Source organism: Microcebus murinus, chromosome 21 (assembly GCF_040939455.1).
Source record: "Microcebus murinus isolate Inina chromosome 21, M.murinus_Inina_mat1.0, whole genome shotgun sequence".
NCBI classification, from domain to species: Eukaryota; Metazoa; Chordata; class Mammalia; order Primates; family Cheirogaleidae; genus Microcebus; species Microcebus murinus.
Genome location: NC_134124.1, coordinates 32,724,527 through 32,743,780, shown reverse-complemented (window position 1 = coordinate 32,743,780; position 19,254 = coordinate 32,724,527). Strand labels below are relative to the sequence as shown.

General features: G+C 48.3%; 1 protein-coding gene across 1 annotated transcript in view; it reads right to left on the bottom strand.

Annotated features, from left to right (window-relative positions):
- Nucleotides 1-19,254, bottom strand: part of DOCK2 (dedicator of cytokinesis 2) — a 392,475-nt gene that overhangs the window by 341,192 nt on the left and 32,029 nt on the right. The window contains exons 7-12 of the mRNA XM_075996281.1: nucleotides 15,100-15,235; nucleotides 12,917-13,071; nucleotides 8,400-8,481; nucleotides 3,289-3,424; nucleotides 1,109-1,184; nucleotides 151-227 (exon numbers count right to left, since the gene is read on the bottom strand). Coding sequence (XP_075852396.1) covers nucleotides 151-227; nucleotides 1,109-1,184; nucleotides 3,289-3,424; nucleotides 8,400-8,481; nucleotides 12,917-13,071; nucleotides 15,100-15,235 — 662 coding nt within the window. The remainder of the gene's footprint in view (nucleotides 1-150; nucleotides 228-1,108; nucleotides 1,185-3,288; nucleotides 3,425-8,399; nucleotides 8,482-12,916; nucleotides 13,072-15,099; nucleotides 15,236-19,254) is intronic.

Genomic DNA, 19,254 nt, shown 5'->3' with positions numbered 1-19,254 from the left:
CATCCCTATGGATCCTGCACTCCCAGTCCTCCCAGGGGTCTGTGTGGAAGGAGGTCGGTTTCCCAGGCTCCAGGGTTTTTATCTGCTTGCTGGAGAGCCCAGGGCTTCCGGGCCGGGGGAGGCTCAGCACACTGCCTGTCAGCACTGTACCTTGCCCTCCACTGTCCCCCTTGGAGGCTGTGACTTTGCCCAGCAGGCTGTGTAGGAAGTCATTCTCAGCTGTGACCCTGGAAAGGAAAAGAGCACAAAATGTGTGCATGGTACCTACCTGGGGTCCCCAACCTGTGATTTGAGGTGCTCTGGGGAACTTCCCAACCCCTTCACATACCTTAGGTGAAAAGCAAGCCTGCCTACGTCAGCTTAGAGAACATACATGCCAACACAAACACATCACTCTTTTCACAAAGCAATGTGGCTCTGACATTTGGGAATACCAATGCCACAAGTGGAGGCCATATTTTTATTCTTAGTAAGATGCTTACTAAAAGGATTCCCAAGCCCTCAACATGAGTAGCTGCTGTAGTTGCTCCTGGTAAGTTCTAATCATGTGTCTTATCCAAAGTCACCTGGACCATCCTTGGGGTTATTAAGCACCAACATTGCTCTCAAACAGGAGGTCCTGTTTTCTCAGAGATGCCTTTTAGAGCAAGGAGAGGATCTTCACCTTCCTCACCACCCTTGTTCTAAGTCACAGGTGTGTCTACCTACCCGTGAGAACCAGGCTAGGGTTCCCTGTCACGTGCTCCTGCTATGCTGCTGCTCCACAGCTGCGTGGCTCTGCTGCACTTGTAACTGATGCATTCATCTGCTGAATGCCTGTTTAATTCCCCCTCTAAACTGCGAGCTCCATGAAGACGGGGCCAAGCCAACCCTATGCATGCTTCATCCCCCACGCCTAGCACGGTGCCAGCCTCTGCCAGGCCTCCGGTAAAAGTCTGTTGAATAAAACAACATCTGACGAATGAACGGGAGAGGAGCCTGGGCGCTGGGCCCACTGTGCTCAGCCTGCCTCTCCCTGACACAGGAAACAGATCGCTGTGTGCTCAAGCCGCCCTTGGTGACAAGGGGTGTGACCGTAGAGAATGGGAAGAAATGGGAAATCTCTTACGGGTGGAAAGGAATGAAGTGCTGCTTTTCTTCATCGCTCTCTGCTTTCCCCTTGATGATGTCTGTTATGTCCATCACTGGAAAGAGGAGAGAAAGGAATCATTGGTTCAGCGTCCCCCTGCTCACGGGGCGGGATGACAATGGGAGGAGACTGTAGGGTAAGAGGTAGAGCCTGGGCTGCCTGGGGGTCAGAGAGGCCTCAAAAGGGGAGTGAGCCGGTGCTGGCCGACACACAGACAGCACCTGGGAAGATGGCTCTGGGCGGAGCAGGCCAGGAGGGCAGCAGGCCAGGGGAGCACATTTTAAGCTAAAATGTGCTTTAGCTTAAATAAAGTGGGTGGATTAAAAGAAAATATATTAGGTAAATAACAGTGTGGGTTATTTACCCCATAAAAGTGGGACAAGAATGATGAAGCCCTGAAAACCCCAAGGAAGCTAAAGCTCAGCGAGAAACGAGGAGCTGCTGCGGCAGCCCCGTAAGGGATTCTGTGTCGGGTCACAACCACTCTCCGAGCGTCCGTTTCCATCTGGAATCTAGATGTATGGGAGGTGACGCATCCTGTGTAACTGCATGGTTCACAGAGGCCAAGAGGAAAGCCTCAGGGCAGTGGGTATGGCATTAGGCAATTAGCTTTGGACAGGACATACGTACTGAGTGTTATTGTGCCTACAAAACCCAAAGGGCGCCCTCCCTCTGGCTCCAGGGTTGTTCACGTGACCTGGCCTGGAGAGTCAGAGAATCACATCCTCCACCCAGAGTATCTGCTTCTGAGATGGGAACAAGAGCTCCTGGGGCTGCTGCTGGAACTAACGAGAAAGAGGTACATTCTCTCCACTGGGTTGCTAAGTGGCAGGATGCAAACTTGGAACAGCTGGCCAGTATTTTGCCAGCTCACTGGACACTCATCTTCATCATAAGCCAGGATGAGGACACAGGGGCTGAGCAAGAAAGAGGCAAGTTTATTTGAGTTCCTAGATCCAGCTATGCCTGAAGCAGTCTATCCCTAAACCTTTCAGTTACACCAGTATATAAGGTACCTTTTTTGTTGTTTCTGCCAGTTTAGATCAGTTTTCTGTCACCTGACACCAAAAGAGAGAGCAGACCACAGCTGAAGACAAAGGCACACTTTGAAAGAAGGTTGGAGGACCCTCACTGCCTTAGCAGGAACAATGTGATGTCAGGAATGTCCCACAGATAGAATCAGAGCATTTTAGAGCAGGAGCGGACGTCATGGATTAAATGGGTCCAAGTTATGGATCCCTCGTTCAGCATGTGATGAAACTGGCCACCTGACTGGCTAGCCATCGACTGTGGCAGTTAGCTCAGCTCAACGTCTTCCCCTCCTCCACTCTGCTAGTGGCGCCAGGGGGGCAGCTGGAGAGCCAGCGGGGCTTTGATCGCGGGTCAGGGCACCCCGAAGTGAGGAGCTTCAGACCCTGAGTCGAGACACGGTACACAGAAATTATAAATGGTGCACTATTAAAAATTTATACCTTAATAAAAGAATAAAACCGGCATATCAAATTGCTGTGTTCACAGGTAAATTGTCTTTTAAGAAAAATGTGCTTCAGCTTAAATAAAGTGGGTCGATTAAAAGAAAATATATTAGGTAAATAACAGTGTGGGTTATTTACCCCATAAAAGTGGGACAAGAATGATGAAGCCCTGAAAACCCCAAGGAAGCTAAAGCTCGGCGAGAACGGGGAACTGCCCGGCAGCCCTGTGCGGGGCTCTGTGTCGGGTCACAGCCACTCTCCGAGCGTCCGTTTCCATCTGGAATCTAGATGTATGGGAGGTGACGCATCCTGTGTAACCGCATTTCCTGTCCTGGATATATTTTTTTAAAAATGATTTGCTCCTCATAATTAGATCCTGCCTGTATTGCTTTTCCTTTTTCATGGCACTGGGGAGCGAAGGCGCCAACTGCTCAGACAGCGCCGCGCTCCCAGTGCTCGGCGGCAGACGCGAGGGCCCCGTTACTCACTGGACGCATCATAAATCTGGACCTAGTCACCAATTATCTCGATTTAGTCACCAGCAATGCAGTTATTAATGGCTGTCTGGCATACATTTTGCAGGGGTGAGGGCGGCTGGAGGAGGGGCAGAGGAGTCATCTTTAAAACCTAGACACATAAAATGCGCGTTCCAGTAAACGCCAGTGGCGCGGAGTGTGACGTTACCTGCCACCCCAAAGGGCCTCCTCAGGCCCTGCGTGCACTTCTTCGTGTTAGTGTCCTTAAGATCCATCTTCCCAACTCGGACTATTTGGCAAATCAAGTAAATTTTATCTCTGTTGAGGTCTTTATTTCCAAGATCCTGTGGGGCAGGAAACAAAGAGAGGTACATTCACATCACGTGCTGAATGGAAAAGAAGGTGGAAAAGAAAGCCCAGGAATGGTCATTTCTGAGGGATGAACTTGTATGCGTGCACCCTTCATACAATCTGTCTTGCAAAAGGTAGAAAACAAGGCTCTCACACCCATTTCACAGATGAGAAAAGTGAGGGTTGCAAAGGACACTGACTGAGACGACTCTGGTACTTAAATCCCAATTCTTCCCCCTCAAACTGACAGGAAGAGAGAAGGGTCAAAGTACGGTATCAGTTGTATAGGCAGGACTCCCATGCAAGGCGATGGATCCAAAAATAGCATTGGCTGCAAAGGACTCCAGCGGTCTCTTCACTGCTCGGTGCGTCTGCGCGAGAAGGCCAAAGGAAGAGGGAGATAATAACAGCCAGCTACCACTTACTGGACACATCGGCTGGTTGTGGTGGCACCAAATGACCCCAATATGTCAGAGCGTATAATACTAGTGCTTACTGCCAGTGCAGGTGGGTGGGGGCTCTGCTCACTCACTCACTCTGGGCTCCTGGCTGACAGATCTATCTCAACACAGGTGCTTCCACTGTCGCAGGGGAGGGGAACATGGCAAATCACATGCTGGCTCTTAACTCTTCCACCCAGAAGAGATGCACATCACTTCTGCTTGCATGTCATGGGTCACAGCATAGCATGTGGCCCACCTAACCTTAAGTAGGCAGGGAATGGCACTCAGCTGTACGTTTAGGAGGAGGAAAGAAGAAACTAGTGAGCTGCCCTAATGCCTCATGCGCTGTACTAAGCAGCTCAGATGTCATCATCTTATTTGATATGTAACAACTCTCTGAAGTACATACAATTATTGCATCCCCATTTTACAGATGAGAAAACTGAGACACAAAGAAGATAAGGAGCTTCTCTAAGGTCATAACCTTAGCTCATGAGACTCTGGGCTTTGAGCCCAGTCACTGTGACACCAAAGACCACAAACATAGCTACTACATTATAGCTCCCTTGCCATCAGAAAGGCACACAGGAGGGGACACCTGGCTACTCTGCTCAAAGATAAAACCTTCAGTGACCCTGGTGCCCTTGCCATCTAGGATCAGCTGGGGAAGGAACAACCAGGCACACTGTTGGCATCAGAGCAGAGAAGGATGGGCCTGGCCTCCCCAGTTTCTTCTCCTCCAAGTCACTTCTCGTGTGGGCACAGGCACTGAGAACAAGCTGTCAGACCCAGGGCCTGGCAGAGCAGCCACCCCCAGCCTCTCACTGTGGCCAGTTTGGGAGCAAGCGAGTGGGGTGTGCATAGTCTCTGGAAACAAGGCAAGGCTCCATGTGGTCCACGCCTTCCTGCTTGGGTGCTGTGATGGCTAAATTTGATGTGTTAGCTTGGCTGGGCTACGGTGCCTAGTTGATCGGCTAAACACCACTCTAGATGCTTCTGTAAAGGTAGTTTGTAGACCTTATTAACATCTACAATCAGTTAACTGTAAGTAAAGGAGGTTACTTTCCAAATTGCCATGGGCTTCATCCCATCCACTGAAGGCCTTAAGAGCAAAAACTGAGGTCTCCCACCTCTCACCCCTGGCCAGGGAGAGAGGAAAGGCGGGAAGACTGGGCTTTCAGGCCAAGAGAGCCCCCTCCACTCATCGGCCTTGCCCTGTAGGCATTTGAGTCTTAGGTCCGTTATCCCAGATGGTCAAACAGCCTCTTCTCTGGCCCGTTTGACTACTCCCTCCAACCCAGCCTGAAATCTTTTACAAACTCGCCTTTAGAAGTCTCTTGTATTATTTCATTTCTCTCCCTCACAACAACATTAACAGCTCCCTATTCCCTGCCCTATGAGTTCTTATCTTCCCCAGCGGATGTGAAAGGGCCTAGACAAGATAGATCCAGCTGTCCTATCCAACCGAGTCCTCACTACTCTTGGAATATAAGTACCCTATTTTTGTCACAACGATTTCTTTATTACTCCCTGAGCACATAAGGCTCATCCAACTCTAGATCTTTCTCCCCAACCACTACCTCCCACACCTCAGCCTCCAATGCCTACCTCTTCCTCCTCTCCATACCCAAGTCCCTCCCATCTTAGAAACTCAGCTCCTGCTTCCTTTAGAAAGGACTTTTTCCCTAGTTACTTCTCTCCTCCCGCAAGGATTATTCATATTTCTGAGATATCTAGATTGTGCCTTCCAGAGGCATTCCGGAGACACAGAGCCCCTGGCATCTGAAAGATTCCAAGATGTTATGGGCTGAATTGTCCCTGCTCTACCCACCCATCCCCAGAATTCATATATTGAAGCCCTAACCTTCAGTGACTCAGAATGTGACTGCATTTGGAGACAGGGTCTTTAAAGAGGTAATTCAGTTAAAAAGAGGTCATTAGAGTGGGTGTCCTTCTAAGAAGACATTAGGACAGAGACCCGCACAGAGGGAAGACCACGGCGAAGACAGAGGGAGGAGTCGGCCACCTACAAACCCAGACGTGAGGGCTCAGGAGAAACCAACCCACCTAACACCACAACCCAGACTTCCAGCAATGTGAGAAAATAAATCTCTGTTGTTTAAGTGAGCCAGTCTGTGATACTCTGTTATGTCAGGCCTAGCAAGCTAATACGCTAGATAAACCCGTGAGATTCCTACATAAGCCCCCATCCACCCCCTTCCCTGAAAACATTTTACTTGCTCAAAGGAAGATTCCAGATCTTTAAGCGCTGTCTCACTAGAGAGCCCCCCACCCCTGCACTGGGGGTCTTAACATGTTATGTAAACTCCAGCAAAATGCTTGGGCGTTTTATTATTATTCTCTGGGGGGTGCGTAAATGGGCAACCTTACTCAGATGTGCCAGTCTGCAGTGTCCCCATTCTTCTCTACCCTGGCCTTACAACACTTGGATGTGCTGGGGAAGCAGGGCATGGAACCTAGAGCACGTGTTGGCTGATTTAGTAATTCATGAGTGCTCCCTTATCGTCACTCTTGTGTGTTAGCAGCCGCCCCCAAACTGGGCTCTTAGGGAACCTCCTGCTATGTGCGGCTTTCCTCGTACAAGGCCAGGCAGGGTGAAGCCTTATAAAACAGACACAGGGAAAGTCAGCGGTTGCTGGGCCCACATGCCACTCCTCAGGCTCCGGGAGCTGGAAGCCTGCCCCCGAAGACACTAGGAAGAGCCAGCATCCAGAGAGCAGGATACGGCCAGCAAGGCACACGCCTGCCAAGTCTTATCTCATCTCTAATTGAAACGTCACCTCGACACCCAGCTGAAAGTAACTTCCAGTCAAATACCATCACATCACCCTGTTTTAATTATCCGCATTGCTTGAATTGCTTTCTGGCATTGCTCTTGTTTATTTATTCATATATTTATCATTTCAATTCACCCCATTGCCCCATGACAGCAGGGGCTGGCCGCACCAGCTCGTTCGCTGCTGTCTGGTTGGCACTTAGCACAGGGCTTACACTCAGTAGGGACTCATCACACAGCTATGGGATCAACACGTGGGAGCACCACGACCTTCCTCGTCCCAAAGCGAAGACTCTGATCATCTCAACAGAAGGAGGGGTCAGCCTGTTGAACCAGTCAGCCAAGCTCTCAAGTCACTCGTTCTGAATAGCAGAGGGGTAACATGGGCAAATTCTGCCACGAAGGCAGGATCCCATTCTCGTTAATACTGCGTGACACAAATTCACTGATGCTCTTTCCCTCGTGTTTACATCATGAATCGGTTCTCTGCAAAATGAACCACTGATTGATTCCCCGTCCTTCTCCCTCTCGTGAAACATCTGTCTCGTGGTTTAATCAGGAGGCCCCGTGGGAGTCTCCTATTTATCAAGAAAATAAATAGGCTCCTCCTTCTAACTAATAATAGATAAACCAGATCGAGGCACATTTATATATGCCAGGAAAATATCGTCTAAGCAATTAGGGCCTATGATCCTATTCCATGCCTCTGGCCAGTTTTTTGGAAAATAACAAACAAAATAAATCAGCTCTACCCCAATCTAATGACGATGTGACATAAGACATTGCCCTGAATGGGCTGCAACTGGAAAATGATTGTAGAGCAAGGAAGGTTAATCTAGCATGTCGGTCACTCCTGGATGCAACTCATCGGTTTTGGTCAAAGCCCAGATCCCTCCCTGGCTCCTCCTCTGTAATTTCTCTTGCTAATACAGGCAATGCAGGGAAACGTCTCACACATGGTTTTCTCTCCAAAGGAGCTTGTGGACAACACCAATACCCTTGGGTGTCTGGAGATCACACTCTTAACACAGCCTTGTGTGGACAGGACAAGGAGAGGGGTCTCTGCTGGGAACCATAACCCTTTTTTGTCTCTTCTTTCCACTGTTTCCCCCCAGTTAGAGCCAAAAAGCCCAGTTCATGCTCAGAAATAAATCATCCAAATAACAATTGATTTCAACATTTCTACATACAAATCTTGCCAGTGAGCATTGGTATCTAGAAGGATGATGCTAAGGGCCCGCCAGACCTTGAGTCCTCTATGACTTAATGATGCTCAGCGGTCCAGGTCAATGTTCTGGGAAGGTCCTATTTTTTTTTTTCCTGACATATTTTAGAAAGATTTTCAGAGAGGCCTAAACCAAAGACAGGGACTCAGGCTAACCATGAATTAACCAGAAAACTGAAATGGCTGTTGTACCCGGTTCACCTAGACACCATTGCTCAAAGGACTCTGTGGCTGTTCCCACAGCACTCTGCATGCGATCCCTGTGTGTACTAGAGTGAGAAAGAGCTAGGGAGGAAGACAGACAGAAAAGGAGCAAATCTGTCTTCCCAAAAGCTTCCTTGGGGCACACGACGTCCTTGGTCAGCGTCGAATCTCTGCATAAAGCCCAGAACACGGCCCTGCGCCGAGGCCACGCTCCATCCTACTGACCCACCAGCTTCACTGCCGAGATCACGCCCTTGGCGCGTGTGCAGCGAGGTGACGAGACGAGCGTGCACACTCACCGTGAAGACCACCTTCAGGTTGTTGAGCATCTCGATCTCCTTCGGGAAGCCCCGGCTGCCCCATCGCACCAGGTAGTTCTCGCTGTGGGGAGAAGAGTGGCGGCCTGTTACTGCTGGGGCTCGGTGTGCATTCACCAAAACATTCCCTGAGCCTCTGCCAGGTGCCCAACACCGTGCCGGATGCTGGGGACACGGTGGCCTTTGAGACAGGCATGGTCCGTCCTTCCCTCCCAGAGATCGGTCATGTTGGGAGGGCGACATTAGTCAGGCAGACTAATGTGTGTTGTCACAACCTCTTTCCCTGCCCCATCCACTAAGCAAATTCTGGCACAGCTGTCTAATATTTTTGAAGAGCAGCTGCATACTCTGTAGAGGTTATTGAGAGTGGCAGAGATAAAAGGGGAAGGATTTTAGTACGTTTTACTAGACATTAAGAATATATCTGCCCTTTCCAGCCCATTCCCTTTTCAAGACTAAGTAAAGATTTGAATTATTTTAAGTTACCCTTTGAGTGTAGGACTGTCTCCTCGAATGGAATGTCATGCTGTGATGGACCACACAGGTTTTAGGCATTATTTAAATGTCAATTAAACAAGTATTTAAATGCAGTTGTGTGATGCTGTTTACCTAAAATTGTGCTATAGGTTGAGCATCTCTAATCCAAAAATTTGAAACCTGAAATGCTCCAAAATCCAAAACTTTTTGAGCGCCAACATGATGATCAAAGGAAATGCTCACTGGAACATCTCAGATTTCGAATTTCCAAATGAGTGATCCTCAATTGGTAAGTATATATAATGCAAATACTCCAAAACCTGAAAAAATATGAAACTCAAAGCACTTCCGGTCCCAAGCATTTCGGATAAGGGATATGCACAAAGGCAAAGTCCAGGATGTGGTGAGAATGTATATCACAAGGGCCTGACCTAGTCTGAGTGGGCAGGGAGGACTCTGCCGAGGGAAGGGCACGAAATAAAGTTAGTAAGGAAAATGTCTCGGGCGGAGTAAACGTGCGTGTAAAGGCCATGAGGCAGGAAGGAGCTTGATGCAGCTAAGAAACAGATTCAAGGGGAAAATGATAAAAGAAAAATCAAAAGGAAAGGCTAGACCAAACAGGTTTTATAGGCCATTAAGTGATTTTTGACAGGATGCTGAGTCATGAAAACCACCGAAGGGTATTATGAGGGGCAGTCGCATGGTTCTCATATATGATCATTTACCACCTCACACCTTCTATAACAGCAACTGTGCACCACCCTGTATGGTTCATGCTTGCCAGTGCTGCCACACCAGGAAGATCCAGCAGTCTAGCACCTACTAGTTAGAAGACGCTTAGTATAGTTTGCTGAATTGCATCATTAGATTTTCCATGCCACCTAGGAGCATGTAGTTGGTGCCAAATAAATGCACTATTATTTTGAATTAGAAAAAAATAAAACCAAAAAACAAAAATTCAAGAACCAAGTTAGTCCAAGAAAGTATAAGAGAACTCTGTAAAGATAAAAAGAATTGCCTTCTTTTTAGAGCTTTCTTCTCTCTGATGTCTTGCTCCTTTCTCTGCACTCACCCCTAACAAGGTTAATGAGAGCAGTCTGGGCAAAGTTCAAGGGGAAACCAAACCAAGAGCAAAGATGAACACAGTCCTGGATTAACCAATGGTTAATACTCAGTCAAAGTAAATGTATCTTTTTTTTTTTTTTTTTTAAGTAAGATCTAAAAATTTTAGTGGAATTTGCAGCAAACTAACCAGGAAGGCTGAATACAAAAAGAATTTTTTTTTTTAAATGCTTTGTCATTGGTTATTTCTGTACTTCTCATTGGTTATTTCTGTACTGTTCTTAGTGAAGTGCCTGGGTATTTTCTAATACTTTCCACCATATGTAGCAAACCCGTTGGTGGCCCAACACGCTGTATCTAAACAGCAGGTACCAACAATTTTCTTCTAGGAGAACTACAGTCATAAATAAGAAAAGCAATTTAGAGGGCTGAGCTGGCCCCATCTATCCTTGCCCGGGAAGAAGTGGGGGGTAGAATCTGAAGGCGGGAGACCTCCTCCGGATGACGCCTCTGCAGCGGAAGGGGGCCTTTCTGAGCCCCTCGTGACCTCTTTGTAGACACGAGCCTTATTTATTACCGGCCTCATACTTGAACTGCTTCTTTTTTGTCCTACGAAAACTTACTGTAAGTTTCCCAAACAGTGTCCAACATGACGCCAAAAGGGATCCACTGGGGCTTGGACCATGATTCGCCCAACAGCGTGAGATCGGGTCAGCCCCAGCCAAACTGTCCCTGGCGCACATGCGGGCCACACCGAGGATGTCACCGTGTATCAGCCCGGCCAGAGCAGCGGGAGGAGCAGCAGGAGCTAGACTGACACAGGGGTGCTCCCAAATTCCCTGCCCAGCCCTGTGTTGGGATCCTCTCTCTTCCTCTGCTCTCTCCTCTTTTGCACTGTTGCTGGTTTCCTCCCCTTCTGTCCTCCTCCTGCTCTCGGCCCCACTCTTCCCAGGACTGTCCGTGTCTCCAACACTCTCAGGGGCGTCCCTGAGCCACACCCCATCCAGCACAGAATACAGGTGGCACAGCAGGGAGCACAGCGCCCCTTTGCTGAGCCGTCACCTCCTTCCACAAAGCCGGTCCAGGCCACCGGTCACCAAGATGGGCCAGTAGACAGGCTTCCTGGTCAATGTGGCCACAAGGAGTCCCTGTGATTCCTGAGAGGCAGGGAGGGTCCACAGAGCACTTTCAGGACCTTTTTCAGGACCTTGGGAGCAGCTGACAGGGAACAGCAACGGGCCTGTGACACACAAACCATTTCAAGGTGGGCTATAAGGAACCGGAACACTCATTCTCAGTGTCCACTGAGGCTGAGTCACGTGAATTAGGCTGACTCTTTTTCTTTCTTTCTTCCTTTTTTTTTTGGAGACAGTTTCCCTCTGTCTCTCTGTGTAGAGTGCAGTGACTTCATCATAGCTCAGTGCAACCTCAAACTCCTGGGCTCAAGAGATCCTCCTGCCTCAGCCTCCTAGGCTGAGGCCACAACAAGCAGGTGCCATGACAGTCAGCTAATTTTTCCATTTTTAGTAGAGACAGGGTCTTGCTCTTGCTCAAGCTGGTCTTGAACTCCTGACCTCAAGCAATTCCCCTGTCTCAGCCTCCCAGAGTGCTAGGATTATAGGCGTGAGCCACTGCGCCCAGCCAAGGTGACTCTTTAATATTAGGGACTTAGGTGCACTATAAAGAGTAGCTTTCCACCATAACAGTGCTACCACCCTGGTGAGAACCATTCAGAATATTTGACCCAACTCGTTCCTTGGTGGCAGATGTAAGTGAGAAATATCTTGTTTTTGGAGTTAGATGGACCTGGATATAAATCTCAGTCCTGCCATTTACAAACATGGGTGACTTTGCGCACGTCGCTTGACCTCCCTGAGCCTCATTTTCTCACGCTAATGATATGGACTAATGAGGATTAAATGAGATCGCATACAGACCTCAGCACAGTCAGACAGACAGCCCCTCCCTGTGCCACTAACGTCTCCAGGGAAGCCATTAGTTGCTCAAGCACCACTGTTCTCTGGGCATTGCATCTTATTTCATTTACTCACCATAACAACTAAGCTAGGAAGACAGCATTTCCTCCAGTTTTTCCCATAAAGGCAGAGAGATCGTGTTCAAGCTGCATGCTAATATGTCAGTCAGTGACCTCAACTATGAGACCAGGTGTTGGCCCAAAGCCCCAGTGGAGAGGACAGGCAGCAGTCACCTGGGAGGAAGGATGGTCGGAGCCACAAGCAGAGGTCAGGAGGCTGGTGGTGGGGCCAGTGGTGCACCAAGGTCTCTGCCCTGGAGACCCCCAGAAGTATGTGCCCCTCCTTGTGCAGAGGAAACTGGGAGTCCCTCACTTCCTCCATTCCCAGAACAACGAACTGAGCTAAAGTCTAACAACAACAGCACTGCCAGCTGCAGCACAGGCGTCACGCGCCAGGCCTTGGGTGTCACGTGCTTTCTCACTACAGCCTGAAAAAATGACCCCTTGAGGTCGGCATGCACAGTGTGCAAATGGGAAACTCAGGCTTAAAAAAGAATGAACCTGCCCAAGAGTAAAGGGTGGGACCAAGATGTGAACCTAGACAAATCACAGAGCCTATACTCTTAGTCTGTTGCCGCCATGGAGGATTTGGAATTATCTCCATTCCTTTCTCAACTCTGATTGTAAAAGTAGATGTTTTTATTCTACCCAATGCTGCCTGTCTGATTCTTGTTATTTCTGGTTGTTTTCTGGTAATGGAAACCTATTTCACAAAACCCATAACCATAAGCCCACTGTGGGAAAGGTCCAGTGGCAAGCAATACTGCCACCTGCCTCCCACACCCTTCAAGGAAGTTATTTCCACATTCTCAGCGAGGCCCAGCTTCTCTTCCGGGTGGGAATTGCTCCAGGAGCTGGCGGAAAGCAAAGGTGTTCTGCATGCTGCTTCCCGCACGGACAGGACGGGCGTTCTGCACGCACCTACCTTATGACCGTCTGCTTGTTGGGGTCGTAGAGAGACATGAAGAGCTCGGCATCTTCCCCAATTCTGCACACGAAGTTCCTCACGAAGACATAGAGGCTGTGGGTGGGGGACGAGGAGATGCGGGAATACATTCCGTAGTCGGGCTGGTCTTTTGACTGAGAGGTGGAAGGAAGGAGAGAGGAAGATAGAAAATCAGTCCAGCTCCACTTAGGACAAGATGGAGATAGTCCAGGTGGTCAAGAGCCGCTTACGCTCAGGCCTGAAGATTTCGGCATCATACTCAACTCTACCACTCAAACGTTCTGCAGATTGAGTCAAGTAACTTATTCTTTTGGCCTGTATTTTCCCATCTTGAGAAATACCACCACTGACCAGCCTTCCTTATAAAGTTACTGTCATAAAAATGTAAACCATAGAAGAAAAAAATGGCTTAAATGGACTTCATCAAAACCGTAAACTTGCGCTCTTTGAAAGATGCATTTAAAAATAAAAAGGAAAGGCATTGGGAGAAATCTATAAAACATATACAATGAATACTTTTATCTAGAAAATACAATTAACTCTTACAACTAATCATAAAGAAACAGCCCAGTTACAATGATAAAATATTTGATCAGACACTTCACAAAAGAAGATACAAATGGAAAAGGCCAGTAAGCACATGCAGAGAACTCAGTATCACTGGTCAACAGGGAAATGAAAATTAAAACCACAATGAGATACACTACACAACACCAGGATGACTAAAGTTAAAAAGACTGATAATACCAAGTGTTGGAAAGAATACAGAGAGACTAAAACTCTCCTATACTGCTGATAAAAATGGAAAATTGTACACCTATTTTCGAAAGTAGTATAGTAGTCCCTTAAAAAGTTGCACATACACTTATTATATGATCCAGCAATCCCATTACTAAGTATTACCCAAAAGGAATGAAAACAGGTTCACACACAGATTTGTCTGCAAATGATCATAGCAGCATTAGTTATAATAGCCCCAAACCAGAAACTACCCAAATGCCCAACAACTGGTCAACGCTATGTGCCATTGACAATTGGTCAGTGGTGTACTGACTCAGCAACAAAAGGATCAAGACGTTGATATGCACAACATAAACTTCAAAACATCACACTGAGTAAAAGAAGTCAAACACAGAAAACTAATACCGTATGATGCCATTGATATGAAACCCTAGAAAATGCACAACTAGAGTGACAGAAAGAAAATTAGGGGTGGCCCGGGGTTCGGGGATGTGAAAGGAGCACAGAGAAACTTGTAGGGTGATAGAACTCTTCTATATCCTGATTGTGGTGGAGTTATCCAATGCTGTGTATTACCAAGATTCATTAAAGTGTGGCTTAAAATAGGTGAATTTTATTGTGTAAAGATTATACCTTAATAAATCTAAAAATAAAATTGCTTTCAAATAATACACAGCAGCTAAAATAATTTTTAAAAATATGAATCAGATTATCACTTCCTTGAAATCTTCCACTGATTTCCCGTCGCACTTGGAATAACATCATAACCCATCAACCCCTCAGGTCCTTTGACAGCTGGCTCCTGCTACCTACCGCTCCATACCATTGCCTATACTCCTCACTGCTCACCATGCCCACCCACCCTGGCCTTTCTACCCCCTGAACATTCAAGAGGAGGTCCTACCTCAGGGCCTTTGCACTTGCTGTGCCTTCTGCCTGAAACGCCCAGTTGCCAAGATCTTCCCAGGCCTGGTGCCTCCCGATTATTCGGGTGTCAGCTCGGATGTCACTCCTGAGAGGGGCCTTTCCTGGCCATGCCTTTTAAAGCAGCTTCTGAGTCACTCTGATTCACATAACCCTACTTTATTGCATTTTTAGAAACTTACTGCCATCCGGAATTAATTTTTTCATTTTTTTAATTTACTTTTTTATTACCTTTCTTTTATGTTTCTCTCTGGAATCTAAAAGCTCCAAGAGACCAGGAAACTTGCCTGGCATTTAACTACCCGAGATGGATGTTGAATGAATTACAGATTTGAGTGCAAAACCACAATAAAATGCATGTGGTTACTGATCATCGGGGGTCATAGACAGATGGCCCCTTGAACAATACACAGGCTGGTTAATTAGCCCATTATTTTAAGTTTACGATGTGCTAAATGGCTGCCTCCCTTGGCCAAAGCCTATTTAACGAAGCTCACCATTTCTTCCTTGATACGCTCTGTGATTTTATCGGTCGCCTCTTCGTGTGCGTGGAACAAGCTGATGACGCTGGTGTTCTCAGGATCCAAGATGTTTCCATCTTCATCTCTAACAATCAGATCGAGCTCAAGGATTCTGAAAAGCAAAAACCGGAGGCGAAGATAAATCAGGAAAGACCTTTGGGCTGCTGGTGGAGAGGATTTTACCAGAAAGTTCAATCGATTTCTGAGGATCCTATTCGCACAGGAGAGCTCGGCACCAACAGCCCAGGACCCCGCTGGGCGGTGTGTGTTGTACAGCACGGCCTCTTTAGAAGGCCCTGTGACAGGGCGTGTTAAATTTGCTTTAATATGTATTTCCCGTGATATTAAGGCTAAAGAAACACCCCACACTTGAACAAGGATGTGTGTGGCACCATTGTTCACCTCACTGAAGTGTTGAGAAAAACCAAAAACATCTACCAAAAGAGAATGGCTGAATGAACCGTGATCCGTAAGAGAATGCCATGCAGCAGGGTTTAAAAATACTAGATAGTTTCGGTATGTTAGAAATGCTAGAACTCAGTGGAAAAAAAATCAAGTATGGAAAGATGCACACGGCGTGTTTTACAGGAAAGAATAAATAAACAACAATAAAACAGAAACACCAGGTCAGGTGTGTGACCCGGGTGCGTGCATAAGAGTAACAATGGACAGAGAAAGATCTGGACAGAAAGGACCAAGGTACCAACACGGGTCACCTGTGAGGGAAGGTGGGGGCCTGGGCTGGGAGGAGTAGAGGGGTCAAGGGGTACGTGTGCCTTGCCTCAATTTATTTAAGGTATTTATGTAGTGTTCAATAAGCATTTGAAAACATTTGCTGGGGGAAAACAATCTCATATATATTGACCGTTACCCACAGCTTGCTCTTCAGCTGTTCGACTTCCAAGCCACAAGCTTTTCCCTGGTTGGTATTGATTTGTTTCAACTACACCTGTCGTCCCAACTGGCATCAGTGACGCTAACAGCACAAACACAGAGCACTCACAACAAGCTCACATGCAGTAAATGTGTTACATGTATTGATGCATTTAATCCTCATGACAATCCCATGAGGGAGGTGCTATTAATATCCCCATTTTACAAATGAAGAAAGCACCTAGGATACGGGGGCTGATTAATTTGCTCAAGGTCACATAGCTAGTAAAAACGATATGGCATCTTGTCTGCACCCTGAACCCCTATGGTTCACCTGCTAGACAGGAGGAGCTGAGCCGTATGTGGGTTGGGGTGGCATGGGGCAGGCTTGCAGAGGCCTTGACTTGACACTGCTTTTGCACTTGACATTGAGGTGCAGAGCCTCAGTTGGTCATACAAAGAAGGTAGGGAGAGGTGGGCTGACCAATGTTCTGAGAAGACCAGCAGTGGTCTTGCATGATCACCACCACCCAGCACCAGATTCTAGAAGGGTAGCAAGGGCAAATGAAGGAGACTGAGTCTTCATGTCTTGTTTGAGAATCGAATTGAGAGGCGCATCTCTCATCTCATCGAACTGCAAAAGGAAGGGAGCCAAGGTTCACACTCATTAGGAAATTAACTCCCAACTAGAAATGACTCATCGTGCCGCACAGCAACGCTGCCTACCGGGCTGGCTGAGGGGACAGACGCACTCAGCTAACGATGAGCCGGGCTCGCCCGACCTTGGAGAAGACGGAGCACGGCCGATACATAATTTAATGCCAAGATCTCTCTAGCTTTTCCTCTTCAAAATTTATCAAAGTGGATTCGGTTCTAAAATGTATGAATAAAACATTCTCCCCGACCCAGCTGTCTTGGGATTTGGAGAAGTCATTTGAGGATTCCTCACTCCTTGGGCCCTACAGAGCTTGTCCATTACCCGTCTCACTCGGAACTCCGGAATTTTTAGTATGATTGGCGGGATTCCTGAGGCCCCTGGCGGGAGAGGCTGTCTGTCCTCTGCAGGACAGCGCCCGTTGGGCACAGCGGCCATTCATTTGGACATGTCCTCAGCAGGAGGTAACCCCACTGCTCTCTGCTGTTCGAGAAAGTAGATAAAATGAACCCAAGATGAGGACGGGGAAAAAACCCCCACTGTATGCATTTTTCAAAAAATAGAAAAGGTAAAAAAAAAAAAAAAAAAAGGCTCCTGCCACGGCTCCCCACCACCGTCTGGACAAGTGCGGACTCACTTGTCACTCAGTCCCCTGGGTTCCAGGCCCTGCCTGCCTGCCTTGCTCTAGCCATGCCCCTCCCATCTGCTCCACGTCCTCTCGTTCTCGTTCTCTGAGTTTCCCTAATAATTCCTGCTAGCCTTGTTAGACTCAGGGCAGCTGTCACCCCCAGCGCCCTCTGACCCTCTTGCCCATGCTTCCTCCGCTCACGGTGAGCATAACTTCCTCCCAAATGTGGCTGTCCACGCTCCGCCTCCCTTGCTAGCCACGCCGCCCTTGGGAGGCAGTAGAGTGCAATGGTCAAGCCCTGAACTCCGGATCCAGGCTACCTGCTTCAAATCCCACCGCATCCTGGGCAAAACCAGCTGGTCCCTCTTGAGCCTCAGTTTCCTCGTCTGAGAAACAGGGATGCCAACAGCACCCACCTCATACAGCTGTTGTGGAAAGCACACGGGAAGGCTCTCCTCAGCCCCTGGCACACAGGGGCACTGGTAAGTCAGCATTCGCTCCTGTCGCCTGCTTTTTAAGTGTGGTGCTTGAAAACAGAGGCTGTGTTTTGTACATGTCCGTACCCCCGGGGCCGACCAGGTGCGCGACAAAAGTACAATGTCTGAGTGAAGGATGGAGCAGCTGAGGGGAGAGACAGGCTGATTCTCCGAGACTCGGTTCCGCTCACATTTCCCTGACCCTCGAGGCCGGACACCGGCCGTCCTCACCTCTGTGGGCGAGCCAGGTGCCCTGGCTGCCAGGAGCCACCCATCCTGCCCCAAGCTCTGAGCCCTCAAGAACCAGGCCAGAGCTTCCGGCTGAAGGAGACGGGGGGAGGGAGGAGCCCCCTGAGTGTGTCTGTCTCACTTCCCCACGGGAAAGGGACTGAAACTGAAAGTGCAGGGCTGGGCCTGGGACGCCGCCTGGCATGGGCAGGCCCCTCTTCCTCTCTGTTCTCCCATTGCCACCATCTGTCCGTTCACTCGGCCACTACTCACTGAGCACAGACCCTGTTCCAGGCACAGGCATGGAGACGGAGTAGCCAGTCAGCATCTTAGGGGACTCCCAGGGACAGTAGGGGAGCCGGGCCAGGATGGAGGTGCTCACTATTCTGGATGCCAAGGGCCTGCAAGAGCACCTAACCCAGCCCAGGCTGGGTAGGGGAAAATCAGGGAAGGCTTCCTGTGAGTGGTGACCATTTCTTCCATCCCTGGTCTTTCTTCTCCAGAGACACCCCCCGCCCCTTGAGGAAACAACACCTGAAGGTCACAGGTGTCATTGTAAAGCAGCGAAATGCCCTCAGTCCCCACGCTCCCTGCTGCAACTGTGTTCAGCTAAAGATGCCACCACGCCAATGGTGGCAGCTGTGTGGCCAAACCTTCCCATCACTTTGGGATGACATGCTTTGCAAGCAGATTTGGACACGCTTGCTAGATGCCAAGAGGGGCCCCAACAGAGGGACAGTGTCTCTGGGATGGAAAGCAGCTGTAATTTGGACCCGTTGACTTTCTTCCCTGGATCTTCTTCCTAGTACACGTGACAAGGGCAAGAAAGCCTGGCCTGGCTGCTGGGAAAATTTCTTTTTATTTCCTTTAAATGGGTTTTTTTTTTTACTTCCCTCTTCTATGATCTAGTCTTCTGACCCACTTTGCAGGCTCTTAAACATGCATGCTCTCTCATGAAACCCCACCCTCCCTTTTTTTTAAGCCTGCTTAACATCTCTTTATCCTTCAAACTTCAGCTCAGGAGCCACCTCCTCCAGGAAGCCTTCCTTGACTTCCTTCTCCAAGTCAAATAAAGAGCACTCTTGCTTCCTAAGCCTTCATACTTACCACAATACTTATCAATAGCTTACGTGTGCCTTACTCCTAACTGGACTGTGATCCCCTAGTGGACAGGGACTCTTATTTCTGTAGCCCCAACACCTACCAGGAAATCCAGTCAACTCTAAATGCTCAATACATGTTTGGCTTGTTGTTGGAATGAGTGAACAAAC